We start from the raw sequence: 21,275 nt of genomic DNA, 5'->3' as shown, positions 1-21,275 counted from the left end.
TCCCCTTTTTTCTTTTTTTAACAGGGTAAAAAGTAATTTCAATTTTTGATAAAAAAAAAAAAGTTCTTTTTGTTTTCAGTTATCTTTTCTTTCTCATTCCCCTTTTTTTTTCTCTCTCTCTCTCTCTCTTTTCTTTACTCCATCAACATGCCTCGGCGCTTGCTCTCTTATCCCAAGGTACACCTTCAATAAATTCCAACATTGAAGCCCAGAAAGTTAAAACAATGACAAAACCATGATCAAGTAATTTGCAATGATGCCGAAAAAGAAAAGTCTGAGTCATATGCTACAACAACGTTGTCGTTTTCGTAGCTATGCACTGTGATCATCTTGTGCCCCTTTTTATGTTTTTCTCAATCATCTTGGATTCCTTGTTTTTGCTTCTATTTTTGAAAAACTGTTTTTCACATTCCAAATATTACAGTAAATGTGTATTTCAAAAACAATTTCAAAAACACCATATTCAAACATTATATTAAAAACAACTCCAAATATACATATTTAATATGTATATTTCAATTTGTATATTTCAATTATGTATATTATATGTATATATATTATATTAATATAAATTGAAATATACAAATTGAAAATTATATATTTATATATTAAATATTATATACACTAATATTATACATAATATTGTATATTATACCTAATATAATATAATATACATAATATAATATACATAATATGTAATATTGTATACATAAATGTATAAATATTTATACATAACATATTATGTACATTATATTATAATATATACATTATTAATGTACTTTCATTATTATGTACATTGTTGTGTATAATAATGTTATGTATAATATATAATATACATAATATTAATTTTGTATAAATGTACACTATGTATAATATATTATATTATGTATATTATACTATATATATACAATATTATGTATATTATACAAATTGAAAATTTTATATTATATATTATATGAATATTTATATAATGAAATATACGATAAATATTACAAATTGAAATATTATATAAACACCATATTTATAATATTATAATATTTATAATTAATATTAATGTATATTATATATATTGAATATTTCAATATTATATATTTATATATATTATTTATTCGTATTATAAATATTTTATTTTATTTAAAATATATTTTTATATATTTATAATATATTTGTATAAATATTATATATTATATGTTATATATATTATATATATTATACATTTATACATAATATATATATTTATGTATATTAATAATATATATTTATATTATGTATTATATATAATATAATACATTTATACATTTATATTAATATACATAACATTAATTGTACATTTATATATAATTTTAATACATTTATACATTTATATTAATTATATTGATACATTTATACATAATATTAATATATATTTATAATATAATAATTTATACCTTTATATAATATTCATTTATAATTTATACATTTATAATAATATACACTTATACATTTATAAATATATTTATATTATGTATTATATATAATATAATGCATTTATGTATTTTTATATAAATATATAAATATATTTATTTATAAATATTTATAAATGTATTATAAATGCATAAATGTATATTTATATAAAAATATAAAAATTATAATTTATACATTTATACATTTATAAATATATTTATATTATTTATTATATATAATATAATACATTTATATATTTTTATATAAATATACAAATATATTTATTTATAAATATTTATAAATGTGTTATAAATGCATAAATGTATATAAATATAAAAATATAAAAATTATAAATTATAAAAATACTCAAAATATGTTTTAAAAATACCTCTAAAAATAATCCAAAAAATATCTACAGTAAAAGTTTTTCATAAAGTTTTTGAAAAACAACTCAAAAAACAACTAATCCAAACGGACTTATATTTCAAAAATGAAATGCTACAGTGTTATTTTTGAAAAATAACCCAAAAAATAGCTAATCCAAACGGATCCTCAGTCTATTCATGTTTTTAAACTATTGGCATCATTTTCTGTAAATTTTATAAGATTTGATGATGATTAATTTCAGTTTAAAAAAAGGAGGGAGAATCGTGGCTCCTTTTGGCCCATTTGGCCCATTTGGCTAGCCTCATGTAATTTTTTAAATATATATAATTACGATTCGCATGAAAATGAATTAGGATGTAGTTTCATAAAAATTTTGAGAAGAGTTTCATAACAATTCACTGCTGCACAACGGTAGCGGCCGATGGCAACAGTAATAGTGCATGGTTGTTTCCTTCGCCAGAATTCAGTAGAGAAAATCAACCTTTTTTCTGAAAATTTATTTTTACCCTAAAATCTTCCTAAATCTATAGTATGGCCTAAATTTTGTTTATGGTTTCATTTTACCTCATTCTAAAGGGCAAATTGATAATTTTAACATTTGTTTCATTTAAAAACTTTGAAATTTCTCATTTGACTATTAAATCTAAAGGAAAAACTGACAGTTTCATTTTATTCAAAATTATAAGGGATTAAAGTGTAAGTTTACGAATTATTTGGAGGTAAAAGTGTATGTCCGATTAAATATAAGTGGTTGTTTTCGTAATTTGCTAACAGAATTGTTCAGTGGGATGTTTGGGCTTTGGTAGCTCAAAAAAAAAAAAAAAAAAAAAAAAAGAATTTCAACTGCCCAAAAGCTTGATTAGACCAATAGCCCCAAGATAAAATTGAAAACTAACTTGATTGGTTTAATTGGTTTTTAACGAGTTTATCTAGCTTTTTATCTTTTTCCATTTTGTTATACAATTAGACCATCACCATGGCTAGTTTGCGGTTCAATCAATTAAGTCAGCTAATCACTATGCACTAGGTTGGGAATTCAAACCCTGCCTAATATATCAAATAAGAAGCATAGTACTTCTTATTTTTAAAAAATTAAGAAAATGCAATGGTGCATTTTTTTGGTCTCATAGTTCACCTCGAACTCCTATACCGTTTTGTAACTTTTGTTTAGACTCATCTTCTCCCAATAGAATAAGAATAAATTAGATAGTTACCATTGTAACAAAAAAAAAAATTAAACCATTCGATCGTTTGAGATAATAAACACTAGCACATTGTAAGTAGGTGAGGGGTAGAATTTGTCATTTCTCATAAAAAAATTAAAAATAAAAGAATAAAATCTTGTTCTTTATTCCTCCACGTGAATAATTTGAGGTTACACAGCATACCTTGTTATGTGACTGCAAGTGGATCAAAGTGATAATTTTCTATTACTCCTTTCACTCCATCTCTCTCTCCCTCATCTCCTGCCTGAATGGGGAAAATGTGAAGCCAGCATGGTGCTAACATCAGTGCTACTAGGCCTTTCATTTGGTTCGTCCGAAGTACAAGTACAGGCAAGTTTGAGGGCAAAAAACAACACATTTTCATGACCATTTCCCATAAGATTAGGATCAATTGCTCGCCATGGATCACTAGAAGCCGCGACATTTCTCATCCATTTCACCATGTTCATCTCTTCTGTGTGCTGGAAGAAGTCATCTTTTGGAAGCTTTCCCATTACTAGAGCTGCCAAGATTACTCCAAAGCTGTAAATATCACTCTTCTCTGAAAACATTAGCGTCTCATGATACTCTGGCGCCATGTATCCTACTGTTCCTGCCACATTACTCATTAGATGTGTGTTAATTTCTGGAAATGCTTTTGAAAGCCCAAAATCTGTAATTTTGGCCTCCATATCGTCATCAAGAAGGATATTTGCTGGCTTTAAATCTCTGTGAATGATGCGCGGAGTAATATCCGTATGCATATATTTCAGCCCTTCAGCTATTCCCAATGCAATTCGATGCCTCGACAACCAACATAGTTTTTCGGGCCCTTTTGAAACTCGATAGATTAGATCTTCAAGGCTACCGTTCCTCATGTACTCGTAGACTAAATAATGGCAATTAGCTTGCGACACATGGGCTAATAGAGGAAGCAGATTACGATGTCTTGCTAGGCCAACTGTCTTGATTTCTTGTTTAATTTGACGCATTTTCGTATCCAAAAGTTTGCTGTCTTCTTCAGTTAGCTCCCTAGTAGTCTTATGGGGCTCAGCAATTCTCTTTATGGCAATCCCTCTTTCTGGTAATTCGACCCGGTAGACATCACCGCATCCACCTTTGCCAATGAAATGTCCAAGTGAGGCCAAGTTATCTTCTTTCTGCAGGAAAGCCAATTCTGGTGGATGAATCAGTCTTGTAAAAGTAGTCACGCCTTTTCTCTCCATAACAACTTTAGGTTCTTTAATGCTCCTGAGCATGATTGAGCTCAAGAATATTGAAAATGATAGCCCTGCTAGGCCTCCTACTAAAATCCCAACCCAAAAAATCCAGCCATCTATCTTCATTCTTTTGTGGTGATGTTTGAGAGGTTGTGCTAATGCAGTCAGCTGCAAGGGAGGTTGAGCAATATATCTTGTAGGGTGTTGATACCTCCTCATCTGATTCTCAATGAAGATGTAACGTTTGGAGTTCTTTATGGTAGATTCTGGCATTGGAGTTCTGAGATGTCTGTGCCAAATAATGTTTAAAAACTGACTGCAAATGAGTTTTCCACTGAAATAGTAATTAGCGCAAGAGAACTTTGGGGAGTCAGGGAAGCATTTCAAGGAAGCTGTCAAGATCCCAACAAAGTTGCATGGGCTTTGGACGAAAGCATAATCTAGACCCTTGGAGCTCATCCCCTCGAGGATAGCCAATACAACTTCGTGGCCTTGAGGATAAAGCTCTAATTTGGATTGTGCAATAAAGATTAAAGAGAAAAATGAAAGGAAAGAGAGCTGGATTCTTGGACGAGAGAACGCCATTTACTTTGCTTTTACTTATTCATATGAAACTAGAGATTTTATGGCACGCTAGCTAGTTTCTGTCTCCCAGCACTTAAATGCTTAGCACTTAAGTGGTAGGGTCTCTTAGTTGTGGAAACCGCGTTCCTTTTTTCGTGTTTTAGTGTCGAGGTTGTGATATATTTCTAGGGGAGAAAATAACAGATAAATACTAAAAAAAATAGCTCACTTTATGATTTTTAAGGAATCCCATAATTATGTTCATCGTTTATACATATTATAAGTGAATTCTTCTTGAAAATCTATGAACAAGTTAATACAAAAAACAAGGAAATTCCGTCGTGATTTTAAAGTTGATAGACAATGAATAATGCATAACATACATATGAACAATGAATAATGTATACACATTAATTACAACTCAACTCACATTACAACTACTAGTTACCCTTCAATAGGGATGAATACTAAATTCAATTAGAATAAATTTAGATTTAGCGAGACTTGAACTAATTACTTTTAATTATAATTAACATCATGGTCGATTTAACTCCAAAACAAAATATCTGTGTTTCATACTTTATTGGGATTGAAATCTCAATTGACATTAACTTTTAAATTCATGGCTACCTTCTTTAATTTGCATAATGCCATACATATACTGTACTACTCTGCACTGATTATACATTAAAATTTCCTCAAAAAAAATTACGCATAAGATAAAAATTCTAAATTCTAAATTGCCTCTTAACCACAGATCAAAAGAAAAAATAGAAAAAAAAAAAAAAAAAGTTAAACGAACCTTGGTAATTCGTAATGCACCGAGCAAGCACCACCAACTGCCCTCAAGTCCCTCAAAAATTAAGAGACTCAGATAATATTATTATAGATTTGCTGACCATTTCTTTTAAACATCGTTTTAGTAAGGAAAAAAAAAATCTCCAGAGCACTTGTTCAAGAAACTTTTTTGCTGTCTCATAAATTAATTTATCCTGCAATATTGTAACTGTAAAATTGTTTCTAATGTCACTTTTCAATTACCAAATGCACATGTTTTTCAGAAAATTGCTTCTAGAAAACTCTCAAACACTTTCTTCAACCACTTCTTCTTCTTCTTCTTCTTCTTCTTAATCTCATATGTATGTTTGTCTCAAAATGTACTACAAAATATATTTCTATCAGCTCTTGAAAAATATTCCTTGTCAACGAAGCCCTAAGAAAATGAATAATTAGAATATGTAAATGCTGTTCGGAGATCAGACAAAGACACCTTTTTCCTTATACTAATTGTTACCGAATCTCACTGAAAAAATGGAGTCAACATAATCGAGTATTCATATTGTCTGCTATTGGCTATTCTAGAAGACAAATTTTTTGTTTCACTAAATAAAAATTATAAATCATAAAGCTGACTTAACCAACGTCTAAGGTCAGCAAATTATCAACTAACGTACACGTTGTAATTGTCATTCTCTTTTATATAGTGATTTAAACATTCGAATTAAACAACTAATAACTATATGGCAATACTAATTGAATTGATTAAAGAGTAAAATAATTCAAAAACATATGTCATATTATTGAAAAAATTTTAGAAAACATGGACTAATAGATTGTACGAGTATATTCTTTTTTCAAACATGGACTAATCTACACATTACTTTCAACTTTTTGTGATGTGATATATGTGAGATAAAAAACAGATGAAAATATAAAAAGGTGAATTGAAAAATGTATTTATGATACAAGCGAAATATTATTTGGGATAATTTAGCAATCCAAACACCATGTTTTTTACTTGTGATTTGAGCATAAAAGTAATCAGTCGTGTATTGCAACTATGCCTGTTTGTTGTACTTCATCAAGATTTGGTGTATACATACATAAAAAGCAGTATTTTTACAAGATTTAATGTAAATAAGCAAAATTCATATGCACAATCAAGTAATAGAAATGTATATATCAAATTATTTAAGATAAGCAATAAATATACACGACAAACACCAATGGTGGTTGGACCAAGTAGATGGGGCATGTGACTCCGACAATGCAACCTATATGAGAATTATGTAAAAATTACTAAACTACACAGAAGGAAAGTGTATTTTACCCAAAAAAAAAAAAAAAAAAGGCACGGCTACCATAACCACACACAACTATACAAACTAAAACTGCACCTTTACTACTCCCTATTTGTCTATTTCTAGCTTACCAAGTATATTGTCACAGTTTGCACCACATAACTCTCTACCATCCGTATTGCTTGTCTCTTCTTCAGATAAGAAAACGAAATTACGCGGTGGATGCTACTTTGACAACCAAAGGGCCTCTTGATTTTAAGTCTTTTGAATTTCTTTGTCAATTCAAGTGTATCTTCTCTGCTTTGCTAGGAATTTTCTTTGTATTTTCGTTCAAACTAATGAAGAAAACATATCCAACCTCTTAATTTGTTAGGATAAAGATAAGGGCAGGTAGGGGGGCAAACCAAAGAAAATGAAATCTCTTTTGCTAGGAACAAAGTTGCTTATGTTTTATCATCTTATGCCACGTCTTGCGATTCAGTTAAAATCCTACGAAAGCAACTGACACTCTGGACGACTTTCGATAAATCTCTTAATAAAATCTGCACTTTTCTTAAAAAGGAAGAAAAAAACGTAGACCAATGAAAGGAAAATGAGGTTAAATTTCCATGAAGTATCCGAATTGTCCGCTTCTTAGCCAAACAAATAGGTGTTAAACAGCAGCTAGGAGGGGTTAAATGCCTCGAAGATTCAAAGAACTCTACATTGAATGAAGGAACTTCTTCCAACTCTTTAGTCAATCTGAATGCAAGAAAATTATGCTGTCTTTTTATTCCAGTGGGGCTAGGACAAGGAAAAGATATCCGAAGAAATTTTCAGCTTTATACGCAACAAGTTCCACAGTTAAGTAGCTGTTTTAGAAGAAAATGTAGCTAAAATTTCCAGTACTTTCCTGTACTATCCACATCACCGTGTAGAAGGCACTTGCTCGTGAGAAAACTCAAGAAAAATAAGGACAAAAATAAATGACAAGGACAGTTTACTGGTAGCAATGGACTAGTAGTGGGAGGAATTTTTCCTTTTTCTTTTTTTCTTTTTTTTTTTGAGAGACACTGAGAGAGAGAGAGAGTAGGAGCCTTATTTGCCTCATATCCGAAAAGAACTTAATACTAGTGTGGGAATCACTTTTGTGTTATCATGTTAAATTGGAATGTAAAAACTTGGGAGGTTTCCTAGAGAGGAAAATGAGATTGTTCCCCTGCACTTTTTCTTTTAATGTATTTTTAAAAATTTTTGTTTTTACCTCCTATCCCTCCCCACAACCTTTCTACCCCCAATTGGAGCTGTCAAATTCTGAATCCAACAATAGAGAAAATTCTAAATTACTTCCTCTGACCACTGAACCAATCCCAAGGATTTGTTCCCCCGGATTGTGTCAAGCCATGTGGATAATTTCCAATAATTTCATTAATAAAATCCGTGCCTTTATTTATCAAGAAACAAGGGAGGATCCTTTAGGATTAAGACTTAAAACCCTTTTATTATTTGAGTTCGCGAGTATCCTAAAAAAGGAGGCTTTTCTTCCTTTTATGTGACATATAGATAGCTGATAACGCCTATAATTGACTGTTGGTTAGACAAATTATTAGCACCATGTTGATAATAGTAAGGAAAGTACAAGGAAAGTATCTCTTAGAATGACAAGTTTTGCACAAACACAAAGTTAGGGGGTGCTTGGTTGGAGGGTATAGGAATCAAGAATTGGATTGAATCCCAAAATTGTTGCTTGACTAATGGGTATAGGTTTTGAAATCTTGGAATGATTCGTGAAAAATCAGTCACTCTCCATACCCAAGTAGATTGGAGGGTTTTGATGAATCCCACATTTGATTCCAAAATCTTTTAAAAAAAATTATTTTTGGGATTTTTTTAAAATATATACTGGCTCTGTTTCTATATATTAATATTTTTTATTTATATATATAATATTTTTTATTTCAATTTTGTTTTATAATATGTATATTAATATATATTTAATATATATATATTAATATACATATTATAAAAAAATTGAAATATATATTTATAAATATTTATACTTATATATGAATATATATATATTTATTTCAATTGATATAATATATCTAATATACATATTAATATTAATATAATTTATATATATAATAAAATATAAATATTAATTGAAATATACATATTATAAAACAAAATTGAAATAAATATATTTATATATTTATAAAAATATATATAAATAAATTTATAAAGATATATAAATATATTTTAAACAAAAATATTTATATATAAATATATATTATTTATTTCATTTGATATAATATAATAATATACATAATTGAAATATACATATTAATATTACTATAATTTATATATATAATATACATAATTGAAATATACATATTAATATATATTAATATACATATTATAAAACAAAATTGAAATAAATATATTTATATATTTATAAAAATATATATAAATAAATTTATAAAGATATATAAATATATTTTAAACAAAAATATTTATATATAAATATATATTATTTATTTCATTTGAAATAATATAATAATATACATAATTGAAATATACATATTAATATTACTATAATTTATATATATAATATACATAATTGAAATATACATATTAATATACATTAATATACATATTATAAAACAAAATTGAAATAAATATATTTATAAATTTATATAAATATATAAATAAATATATTTATATATTTATATAAATATAAATATAAATAAATGTACAAATATAAATATAAATAAATTAATAAATATATATAAATATATTTTAAACAAAAATATTTATATATAAATATATATTATTTATTTCAATTGATATAATATATATAATATACATAATTGAAATATACATATTAATATTACTATAATTTATATATATAATATACATAATTGAAATATACAAATTAATATATATTAATATACATATTATAATACAAAATTGAAATAAATATATTTATAAATTTATATAAATATATATAAATAAATATATTTATATATTTATATAAATATATATATATAAATATTTATAAATATATTTTAAACAGAAAATTAATATTTATATATGAATATATATATGGTGGATGGGTATGTGGGATAAGCATTTGAACGAGAAAGAAGAAAGATATGAAAAGAAAAAAGAAATTAAAGGTAAAAAATTGATTATTAAATTTGATACCCATTCCTTACCAATATTTACCAAGCACCCCCATTTGTAATCATACCTTTGTCCAAAACCCATACTAATTTTTTGTAAATGATTCCAATTACAATTCCGATTCCTAAACATGAACCAAGCGGCCCCTTAGTGTTGCATTTTACATCATGAATGCTATCAAATCCCCTCCGGCCACCTTACCCCACTCTGCCGGGTATACGGAAAAACAAATTGCCGAAATCGTTCTTCTTTTCTTTCTTCCTTCTCTATAAATTTTTTTCTCGCTAACTTTCCTCCCTTCGCAAACAAAAAATTTTCCTCCTTAGGAGGCAGGCGGTTCTAGTGAGAGTTTTCTCCTCCACTAAAATTTTCTAATGAGGTTTTCTTCTCAAAGGATTCCTAGCTAGTAGGCATTTTATATAGCTTTTTAATTTCTTTATTAGATCTATTTTTTTTTCAGATTTGATTTTCAAATCTAATAGTACTTAGCTCTATTTGATTGATCTAACTATAATATCTAGACTTGTAGTAGTTAATAAGCTAATATGGCGATTGGAAGCATGTATGGATGTTACTGTAGCTAAAAGTGTTTAAATGATTTTTGAAATATTTTTAGACTGCAGTGTAATTTTTATAATTTTTTTAGATCTGTAGTACCTATTCTTCATATATTTGATTTTTGCATATGTTTTACTATATAATTTCAGCCATTAGTGTAGATTTTTATGAAATGTTTTACAAAAAAGAAACTAAAGGACGTGAGTACATGCAACTGCCTAAAATTCAAAATTAAGGTCCGTTTAGATAATTGTATTTCTTTCTTTTGGGTTTTCAGAGACAATTACTCTGGCGTTTTTATAGGTAAATGAATATGTAAGGTAAGGAGGTTGTCTACCCTTTACAAATCTCAGAAGTTTTGTAAAGCTCTCTCTGCCATGACAAAGTTTTTCCCTAGAAACAATGGCATAACCGGAAGAATTTTACTCGGGAGAGGACTATATGTTTAGCTTTAAAGAAATTTTTCTTGACAAACTTGTTACAAGTCTATGCAAGGCTAAATCATTTAATAACAAGTCGAAATTTATAGATTGATTAACTAAAATGCAAGCTTAACAAATATTAAAAGAGGAGTAAAAGTTCATTTTTTTTTTCATAAAATAAAGGCTAGGTAGAAGGGGACTATAAAATTTTGTCAAAAATTTTGGTAGCGAAAGATACTCTCAAAAAGTATCTTCAAAATTTCTTAGGAACTAAAAAGAAAATGTCGAAACTTGTCACTCCCTGAAAATTGTTTTAAGAAAGTATACGCATTGTGCAGTGACGTTTGGAGAAAATAACTTTGGTACCTGATGGCGCCGAGCGATGGAAAAAGGCCCTTTCATCATGCGTAGTTCCTATTCAGTTTCGCCTGAACTTTCTTCCTTCTTTCGCAGTGGCCCCAAGCTTTTGGAAATTTCGCAAGTATTGGCCATTATCATGGCACAATTCCACGAAACCCCTGGCCCAGATATAAGCAAGTGTCTCTTTTATCATTATGTAACTCCTATTCAGTTCCGCGTGGACCTTCTTTCTTCTCCAGCGGTGGCACAAAGTTTGGAAATTTCACAAGTATTGGTCATTAATTTAAATCTGCAAAAGCTCAAAATTAAAAGGCAAAGAAAGAAGGGCCAGCCAGCAATTAGGAAGCAGACATGGGAGCCTGCATCAGAAAGCCGCTTGAAAATCCCACTTACTCAGGTTCATTTCATCTCACACAAGTTACAACTCCTCTTGAATCTCTTCTTTTCCTTGAATTAATTCATACAAATCTAACCAATGATTGAATATGCAAACTCGGGATATTAAAATTTCCTTTCCATATAGTCATGAATTGTAATACTTATTCTTGCTAGAATGCATCTTGAATAGTGTAAAGAGCTAGATACATATATCTTTTGTTTCATTTCAAGAATTATGACACATGCCTTTCACTTCTCTGTTTAGAAAAAGATCATCAAGTAGAAAAAAGGAAGAATCATAGAGAATCCGACGGGCACGACAACGTTGTTCAAAACGGTATCTCGACATCTGGTAACGGGCCAGAGAATGCTGCTGTTAAACAAAGTCGCATATTTACCAGTGTTAACTTGAAAATGTTCAGTTTGGCTGAACTGAAGACCGCTACAGCAGATTTTGGACGAAAAATGTTGTTGGGAGAAGGAGGTTTTGGATGGGTTTTCAAGGGTTGGTTAGATGAGAAAAGTTTTGCACCATCTGATTTGGGGGTGAGAATAGCTGTTGCAGTCAAGAAATGCAAGCCAGACAGTGAACAAGGTCTCAAACATTGGCAGGTTAATTCCTTCACTTATCCCTCTTATTTTCTTGCATGAAATAATTTTGGATTAATCTTTTTATATTATCAATGTGTGTTTAGATACATGTTATATATACAAAATTTAAAATTTAAATTTATTTTGAGATTATATATGCGGCATACATTCGAATTTGCTAGTATTTATATTATTACTGTATAAAAGATTAATTCTTAAATATTCCCTTGCTTCTGCTAAAAAAGAAATCAAGATCACTTTGTGTTGATCTACCACTTGTGAAAGTTTAGTATCTCAATTATTGCTTTCTGTCACTTTGAAATATGAAGCTGAATGTTAGTTTGTCTTTACTCCATAATTACACTACTACAAATTAGTTCTTGGTGTACTTAGTGTACTTGTTTAGAATGTCGTATGAATGATACAAACTTTTTAATCTTAAGTACCGTACGTGAATCTGAGATATTTTATTCATGTATATCATTTCTTTGTCTGATACTAAAGTTGTAGTTTTCACCGGATACTATAGTAATATATACCAAAGGGATGCAGATTAAACCACGGTCCGTGCCACAGGGACAAAAGATTTTGACAAGTGGTAGGCCCATAGTAGCAAAACTCGAATTTGGTGCATTAAATGGGAGTAACAAATTAAGAGCGGTTAAATTTGGAAAATGCCATAATCGAAAGAAAAAAAAAGTCATAATATAGTCCTTCAAAGTTGCAAAATGCTTTTCTCACTTTATGGGTTTCTCAAATGAAAGACAACTCATATTGGGTTGTTCTTTTTAATTCATTCACTTAGTGCTTTGAATTCCATTTTAGACCATCTCATCGAACTGGTTGAACCCTCGATCGAGTAGATTTTTAGGTTGGATCGAGGCTTAAACTCATTAAAGTCAAAACACTGGTTTAAAATGTAAGAATCAGTTCAATCGTCCGATTGAACTAATGAATCGTCAGATCGAAAACAATTTCCACTAAACTAATCGGATCCTAATTTCATTTAAAAAAGGAAAAATCGTTCAAAACATCCCTCACATTTTACAAAATAACTTTTTTCGTCCCTCGCTTTTAAAAATGTAATTTTACGTCCCTTACAAAATCACATTGGTCAAATTTGGTCTCTATTTAGGTTTTCGACTAGTTTCTTGCCAGAATTCACCACGTGCCTTGCACGTGATCATATTTTAAGGGCAAAATTGTCAAATTAAATTTTATATAATTCGATTCATAATCCCTCACATTTCATAATATAAATTTTTTCGTCTCTTACATTTCATAAAATGAATTTTTTCATCCTTCACATTTTTTAAAATGAAATTTTTTCATCTTTGATTGCTCATGTGTGTGAATAATTTTTTTTAAATCCATGTATATATTTATTTGATTTCACCTAAATAGTATGAATAGCATGTGAAATCAAATAGAGATATATTACACACTATTCGTATTGTTTAAGTGAAATCAAATAAATATATTCATGGGGTTAAAAAAATTGTTAGTTTTTCACTTATATTCATTTTCTTTTACTCGAAATTTGAAAATAAAGAAGACATTTAATCCTAAATATTATTGAGTGTTTATATCGAATTAAATTTGGATAGAAAAAGTAAACAAAAGAAAAGTATGACAAAAAGAAATAAGTGATTGGCACTTTCAAATTTTAACAAAATCACAAGGCAAATAATTCAATTGTTGGTCTTAAAAGTGTCGAGTAGAAATTTCAGATTTAAACTGAAATTTGTTAGCATAATTATAGAATTCGAGTTAGGACCCATTAATTAGATGACCTTATTATACAACTTAATAAATAAATTATTACCAAAAGAAAAATGTCACAAATATTGAATAGGTTCAAATGGTGAAATCATATAAATATATACATGGGTTTCAAACAAAATTATTAGTTTTAAACTCATATATATATCTATTGAATAGCATGTGTATAACTACGATTAGCATGTTTAGATGAAATCCAATAAAAATAAATTACATGTTATTCATACTGTTCAGGTAAAATCAAATAGATATATACGTGGGTTTATAGAAAAAAAGTTATTCGTATACATGATCAATGAGAGATGAAAAAATTCATTTTGAAAAATATGAGAGATGAAAAAATTCATTTTTTCAAATGTGAGGAATGAAATAACTCATTTTGTAAAATGTTAGGGATGAAAAAATTTATTTTGTGAAATGTGAGGGACTATGAATCAAATTATGTAAAAATTTGATTTGACAATTTTGGCCTTGAAAAATGATCACATGCAAGTCACGTGGTGGATTCCGGTGAAAAACTAGTCAGAAACCTAGGTAGGGACCAAATTTGGTCAATATGAATTTGTAAGGGACGTAAAATTACACTTTTTCAAAGTGAGGGACGAAAAAAGTATCTTATAAAATATGAGGGACGTTTTGAACGATTTTCCCTTTAAAAAATGCGGCCCCCACATTTGACACGCACACGCTTCAACTGCCAGCCAAGTACTACTATTCTTCTAATTTTCTATTTAATCCTTATACTTTATTTTAACTTTTAAAATTACTCCAAATTTATGCAACGTCTATTTTTGTGTCATTTCATCTTTTAAAAATAACAATTTAGCTCTAAATTATTTAAAATTTCAAAATTCTTACTAAGTTTTATATTTTTATCTAAAATCATTATTAAAATTATACTATATATTGTGGCTTAATTTTTATTCATAAATTCATAATTTTTTTATTTCTAATTTCACGTTTTATCATACTTAGTTCTTTTTTTAGTAATTCGTAATGGCCTATATAATAATAAAAATAATATATTAATTAGTTATGTCTTGTTTATGATGTCACCGGTCAATAACGGTTCGATTATGTTTAAACTAGTAATCCTTGACCCAGTAAAATTTCGGATTAGTTTTAAAACTTTGAACAAGCCACCCTATCTATTTGTTGTAGTCAAATAGTGCCCCATACATTATAACATCCTGATACACAGAAGTGTGACTGTTATCTTTTCTTTCTTATTTGGAGAAAAAGAAATGGTTTAATATGGTTAATACTTATTTTGTTGCAGGCGGAGGTAAAACTGTTAGGAAAATTTTGTCATCCCAACCTTGTTAAGTTACTGGGGTACTGTAATGAGAACTCGGAACTCCTTCTCGTCTATGAGTACATGCAAAACGGAAGCTTAGAAAGACATCTTTTCAACGGTAACTAAGTAGTCATCCATTCACCCAACCGCGTTTTCTGCAAACTCTATATTTTGTTATGTCACAATTTCCATATAGTATCATTTTGCAACATTAAATGTTCTAAATAATGCTAAGTTATATGCAAGTATAAGCCATGGATCTATAAAACACGGGACTAATTGCATTTCGCACTCCTAAACTTATACCACTTTACATTTTAAATTTCAATTTTGGATAGTTTGCACCATAAACTCTAAATTTTAGACTCTTTGCACTATAAACTCTCAAGTTTATTACATTTAGATCCCATCAATGACAATGTTAGTAAAATTAACATCAAAGAGAATCAATGATAATTTGTTGAAAGTGTTAAAAAAGAACCAAGGTATAAAATCCAGAATAAAACAATATATTGTCATTAATTTGCAAGGTCTTTTATCTCATTAACTTTACTAATAGTATTAGTAATTCAAACTGTATAAATCAATGACAATGTACTGAAAATGGTTAAAAGTGCCAAGGGATTGCTACTATAACAAAATGATATTTTCTCATTAATTTACATCATTATTTATCTACTTAATTTTGATAACATTATCATTACTTAGAATTAAATAGAACAAACTTGAAAGTTTGGGTTGCAAATTGATCAAAATTGAGAGTTTAAAATATAAAGTGTCTAAAATTGAAATCTAGAGTGAAAAGTGGAAAAGTGATACAAGTTTAAGGGTACAAAATGGAATTAGTCCATAAAACACAAGATCCTTATTTTTGTTATTGGTTTTATCTTTAAGCTACTTAAGGTAGTCCTTTTTTTAAGACCAAAATGTGGGTTTCAATCAAAATGTTTATGATGTCAACAACTATTTTCAAAAGCATTGAAAAATTCATTAGACAAATTCATACAGCATCAAATTAAAGTCGGTCTAGGAGTCCAAAGTTTTAAAGCACCTTAGCTACCGAGAGGTGAGAAGACATGGTACATATTCTGCCTAGTTTAAATCTTTGTTGTACATGATTACCATATTTTTCTTTTTGATTAGTAATAATTTAAACAATTTTACTTGCAGTTCTGATCATCTGTGCAAAAGCCTTCAAATATCTAAAATTCATGCTAAAATGATAAATGTACCATAGAAATTAATCGTATTTAACTGAAAAGGGAACCTACTTTAGAAGCCTGATTTCAGTTTAAGGGGGATGCTTTTCATTCAAATATTAATATATAATTAAACTGCAAAATCTTAATTTTGAATACTAATATAATAAAAAGTTAAATAATTATAGATAGTTAAAAATAGTTCATCAACTATCCTTAACGAAGCGGCACAAGATTGTGACCCGTTATTTTTAAAATGAGTTCACACTGAAAGTGTAGAAAAATTAACTCAAGTGACAAGTCCAATATGACTCAACAAATATTTTTGTTTCTTATCCCATCACATTACATTTTAATTTTCATTTTTGTCATATAAACATAGAATTAAATGACAATTTTAACGGATATTTAGTTTATTAAAAATTGGTTTTCTCATGTGCAAGTTTTGCAGGGGATGTGGAGCAGCTTTCATGGGAAACACGGCTGAAAATTGCAATAGGAGCCGCTAGAGGGCTTGCTTTCTTGCACACAACAGAGAAGCAAGTTATTTACAGGGATTTCAAGCCATCAAACGTATTGCTTGATGAGGTAAACAAGTTACCTTTTTTTTTAAAAAAAAAAAATTTAGCAAGAAAGAAGTAGAATTTAAGAAACGAGAAAGGAGCAAGAAGATTTAAACCAGGACCTCCTACCTAATGAACTATGCAGTTAATAATATTAATTATTTTCTCTCAAGAATATTTGATTGCTGCTTAAGGTTTATAATGGTCAACAACAAAATGGATAGTTATTTCCCAGTCTACAGACTTTAAAGAGAAAAGAAATAAAAGGAAACTATTCACTTTGGTCTTTGAATCTTTCATTTGCTCGCTTCAATCTTTAGTGTCAAAATAACCTCCATTCAAATTTAAAATTCTCTTTCCAGGGATATACGTCATGCATCCACTCCTGTTAGAGTATAAAAATCTTTGTCGGATCCAAAAAAGTTACTACTTTCCACTTTGAACGTATCTGCCACGGCACATCCAAATAAAGCATTGCACGCGTGAAAAATGTTCTTACAATCTTAAAGTTTAGCTATGCACATCATGCAGTAAATGAAAATGAGTGACTATCAAGATTTTAGATATTACAATTGTAAAGTTTAGATAAACGACTATTTAGATAAATCAAATGTGTGCGTGAAAAAATTAAGACTAAATATAATCTTAGGTTAAAAAAACCCTTATAATCTTAGTTTGATTATGCCCTACGTGATATTGCCACAAACATGTCAATTAAGCAAAAGAACTAATTGAAGATGGCTTGATAATTCTGTCGGGTACTTTGTTTCTTGCTCGTCTTTTTTTCAATTCTTCGAAGATGTAATATATGACTAAGTGCTAAAAAAACTCCGATTCTCAAGAGAGGAGGGAAGGTTTGAGCGGTTCGAGGGAAGGGAGCATAAGTGAAAAGTTTCGAATTCAAACCCTCCTACTTACAAAAAAAAAAAAACCAAAACCTCAAAATGAAAAAAACTCCCAATTCTCAAGATCATATTTCTAAGTCCATTTTCCAATAAATAAATAATATTAAAAAAGAAATAACTCCATGAAACAGGATTTCAATGCAAAATTGTCCGATTTTGGACTGGCCAAGTTTGGTCCGGTGAATGGAAAGTCACACGTGACAACAGAAGTCGCTGGCACTTATGGCTATGCAGCTCCTGAGTACGTTGCCTCCGGTGAGTTCCTATTTTTCTTTTTTTTTTCTCTAAGAAATAATGTATATTCTCTTTACAGGTACTTGATATATATTCTATCAATCAACTCCCCTTTTACTTTTCAATATTTATGTATATATATCATACATCAATACATATTCTAGTAAGGTTCTTCTATTATTTGGCCTAATGATACATATATCTACATATATTTATATAGGATTCTTCCATTAATGGTAGACGATAAAAAGTGGTTGAGTGTTATCTTGTTTGCAAAAATTTAAGTTATTAATGCTAAAATATACTCTATTTTGAGGGACAATAATAATGTTAAAATTTTATGGTGGGATCACATCCATATTATAATATGCTTAATAAGCACATGATAGAAAAAAAAGTCATTTAAATATGCTTTGAATTCTCATGCAAACAAAATATTTGAGTGTAAATATATCAGTGACCTTGCAAGAAAAATGAAATGAGTGTAACCTACTACATTAATAGTATAACATGTTTTTGCATTGATGATTATTTAGACAATTTTATTGCATTATTCCGTGCAAAACTTTCTTGTACGCAATGCATGAAATTAAAAAAAAAAAAAGTGGTAGAAAGATAAAATATTAGTTAAAAATTGTATTTAGAAATTAATAAAAGATATTCTGAATAAATTGTTAACGAGCAAACCTACACAAACAGTCCGCCAAAAGATAAAATATGGTTGAAAAATGTATTTAAATGTAATGAAAAAAAGGTCCTAAGTTAAGTGATTGACCATGCAAACATACCTATATACATGACCGACGAGGAAAATACACAAGTGAGGAAAAAGAAACAAAGAAAACTTAGTTTAAAACTGAATGTTCTTTAAAAAAAATTTTTATTTGGTCATGAAATGTCATAAAGAAAACTTCGAGGGCACGTACAAACAGTAACTACGGTGCACTGATCAATTGAATGATGCACATTCACTATTTCTATTTTGTTGCAAAAGACTGAGTTGAATCCATAGATAAGACAAGTTCTCATTTTGATCTCAAATCAACGCAATTCTAAGATCAAGACATCTATTTTGGATGTTGTTCAGGTCACTTGTATGTGAAAAGTGACGTCTATGGATTCGGGGTTGTGTTGCTAGAAATAATCACAGGCTTAAGGGTAGTCGACGTGAAACGTCCGGCAGAGATGTACAATCTAATAAAATGGGCAAAGCCTTTCTTGGGTAAGAAGGACGTCAGCCAAATAATGGACCCGAGACTTGAAGGCCAGTATCCTTCTTGGGGGGCTTCTCAAATGGCGGCTCTTGTAGCCGAATGTCTTCCACCTGATCCTAAAAGCAGGCCATCCATGGAAGAAGTCCTCGACAAACTTGAAGAAATAAGAACTGGAGAAGATAGAGAAAGAGGAAATCTGATTTGGAGAATATTCTAACTAGGGATATAATTGGACTACATGGACAAAGTACATGTTAAAGATGAAGTATATGTTGCATACTTGATTATTTTGTTGAAGTTTCATAATATTTTTGTTTATATGATTTGAGCTTTGTGGTTGTCTTTTGTATCTTTGTGAGAAAATGTCAAAGTTTTGTTGTATGTTTCAAGAATGTACTTTCATATTTTCTAAGGGAAAGGATGCTCTTTTCATTTTAAATCTATTTTGTGTTCACTATTTCATTAAATTGGACTATTAAAATCCATAATTAACCATAAATTTTTATGCTGGGGAACTCAAATAATTATCCCCTGAGGCAAACAATGCACTTTTTTCTTTGCATAAGATAAATGCAATCAATGAACTAACCCATAATTGGTGGCAATTTCAATGCAGTGATTTTTTGATAAATAACTCACAAATAGTAAAAAAAAAAATGCAAAATTTCTAATTCTTGGGATTTCGATGATGACCACTAAAGATCTTATGGTCTATATGAACACTTATTTTGATGATTAACAAATAATGATGTGGAGTGCTAATGGTTTAAATAAAGTGATTCATTAGGTGAAGTAAACTTAAACATAAAACTTGTAAACATCATCAATTAGATTGAAGTAAAAAGATATTCGAATGATTTTTAATAATTTAAAGTTGACTTCAAGGAACATGAAGTGCAAAAGATTCAATTCAAGATATGAAATGCAATCAAGAAACAATAAATATATGATTGGTAGAAATGACATATTTCAGTATGTTGGCTATAAGGTATGCTATAGTTATTGGATTGAGATGATTTTTGAAGAATTGTAAAGTAAAGAAAAGACTACAAAGTTATGAGATATGAAAGTCCAATTCTCACATTTTGCATATCCTAAAACTCGAACCACAGATGTATTTTTCTACGGCTATGATATGGACAAGTCTTCCTACTAGTCAAGTGTAATTTGGTCATAAACTCAAACCCTAGACCCCTAAACAACTTGCTTCTTGATCTATTGGAAAGCTAGATAGACAGTCCTTTCCTGTGCAATGGGATGGGATTGAGGAACTAAAGTGGAACTTCTAGACATGGTGGGAGATAATGCAAGGGGCCAAATCAAGAGTGGAAGGGAAAGAGCATTATTGAGGCTACGGCGAACTTCCTTTGGCAACAATGGAAAAGTAGGAATGAACAATGCTTCAACTTATCCAAAAAAGATGGCCAACTGATTGCCAAGAGAGCTGTGGAAGAATGGTTTAAGTTCAAAGAGGCAGAGAAAGAGTGTAAGCCTACAGTCATTCCTCAATCCTATGAGAAGGATTGAGATGGAGTGGCTACAGATGATAAAAGTACAACACGCACAACATTCAATATGGATATATACTGATTCTGCCATGAACACATCAAAAAACAAAGCAGGGATAGAATTGCAGTTAAGGATTGGAAAGGAAACATCATCACAACATGGGCAATCCCAATCCAGTTCGATTGTGATGCGGCAATC

At 29.2% G+C, this 21,275-nt stretch overlaps 2 protein-coding genes across 2 annotated transcripts; one reads left to right on the top strand and one right to left on the bottom strand.

Moving 5' to 3' along the window:
- Nucleotides 1–3,289: 3,289 nt before the first annotated feature.
- On the bottom strand, nt 3,290–4,840 carry LOC113724451 (leucine-rich repeat receptor-like serine/threonine/tyrosine-protein kinase SOBIR1). Its single transcript, XM_027247353.1, has one exon. It carries the CDS (start codon nt 4,838–4,840, stop codon nt 3,290–3,292), a length of 1,551 nt encoding a protein of 516 aa, XP_027103154.1.
- A 6,787-nt stretch (nt 4,841–11,627) lies between these two features.
- On the top strand, nt 11,628–20,007 carry LOC113727388 (probable serine/threonine-protein kinase PIX13). Its single transcript, XM_027251525.2, has 6 exons — nt 11,628–11,802; nt 12,049–12,395; nt 15,436–15,571; nt 17,104–17,240; nt 18,252–18,375; nt 19,442–20,007. Exons 1-6 carry the CDS (start codon nt 11,757–11,759, stop codon nt 19,783–19,785), a joined length of 1,134 nt encoding a protein of 377 aa, XP_027107326.1. The 5' UTR covers nt 11,628–11,756; the 3' UTR covers nt 19,786–20,007.
- The last annotated feature ends 1,268 nt before the right edge of the window (nt 20,008–21,275 follow it).

The sequence above is a fragment of the Coffea arabica genome, chromosome 2c (assembly GCF_036785885.1).
Source record: "Coffea arabica cultivar ET-39 chromosome 2c, Coffea Arabica ET-39 HiFi, whole genome shotgun sequence".
In the NCBI taxonomy this organism is placed as follows: Eukaryota; Viridiplantae; Streptophyta; class Magnoliopsida; order Gentianales; family Rubiaceae; genus Coffea; species Coffea arabica.
This window is presented reverse-complemented; position numbering and strand designations above follow the sequence as displayed.

Excerpts from the sequence above, each read along its gene's own strand:
- LOC113724451 (XM_027247353.1), bottom strand. The coding sequence starts at position 4,840 with ATGGCGTTCTCTCGTCCAAGAATCCAGCTCTCTTTCCTTTCATTTTTC.
- LOC113727388 (XM_027251525.2), top strand. The coding sequence starts at position 11,757 with ATGGGAGCCTGCATCAGAAAGCCGCTTGAAAATCCCACTTACTCAG. Across the intron at positions 12,396-15,435 it reads AAGGTCTCAAACATTGGCAG|GCGGAGGTAAAACTGTTAGG; the intron begins GTTAATTCCTTC and ends ATTTTGTTGCAG. Across the intron at positions 15,572-17,103 it reads AGAAAGACATCTTTTCAACG|GGGATGTGGAGCAGCTTTCA; the intron begins GTAACTAAGTAG and ends CAAGTTTTGCAG.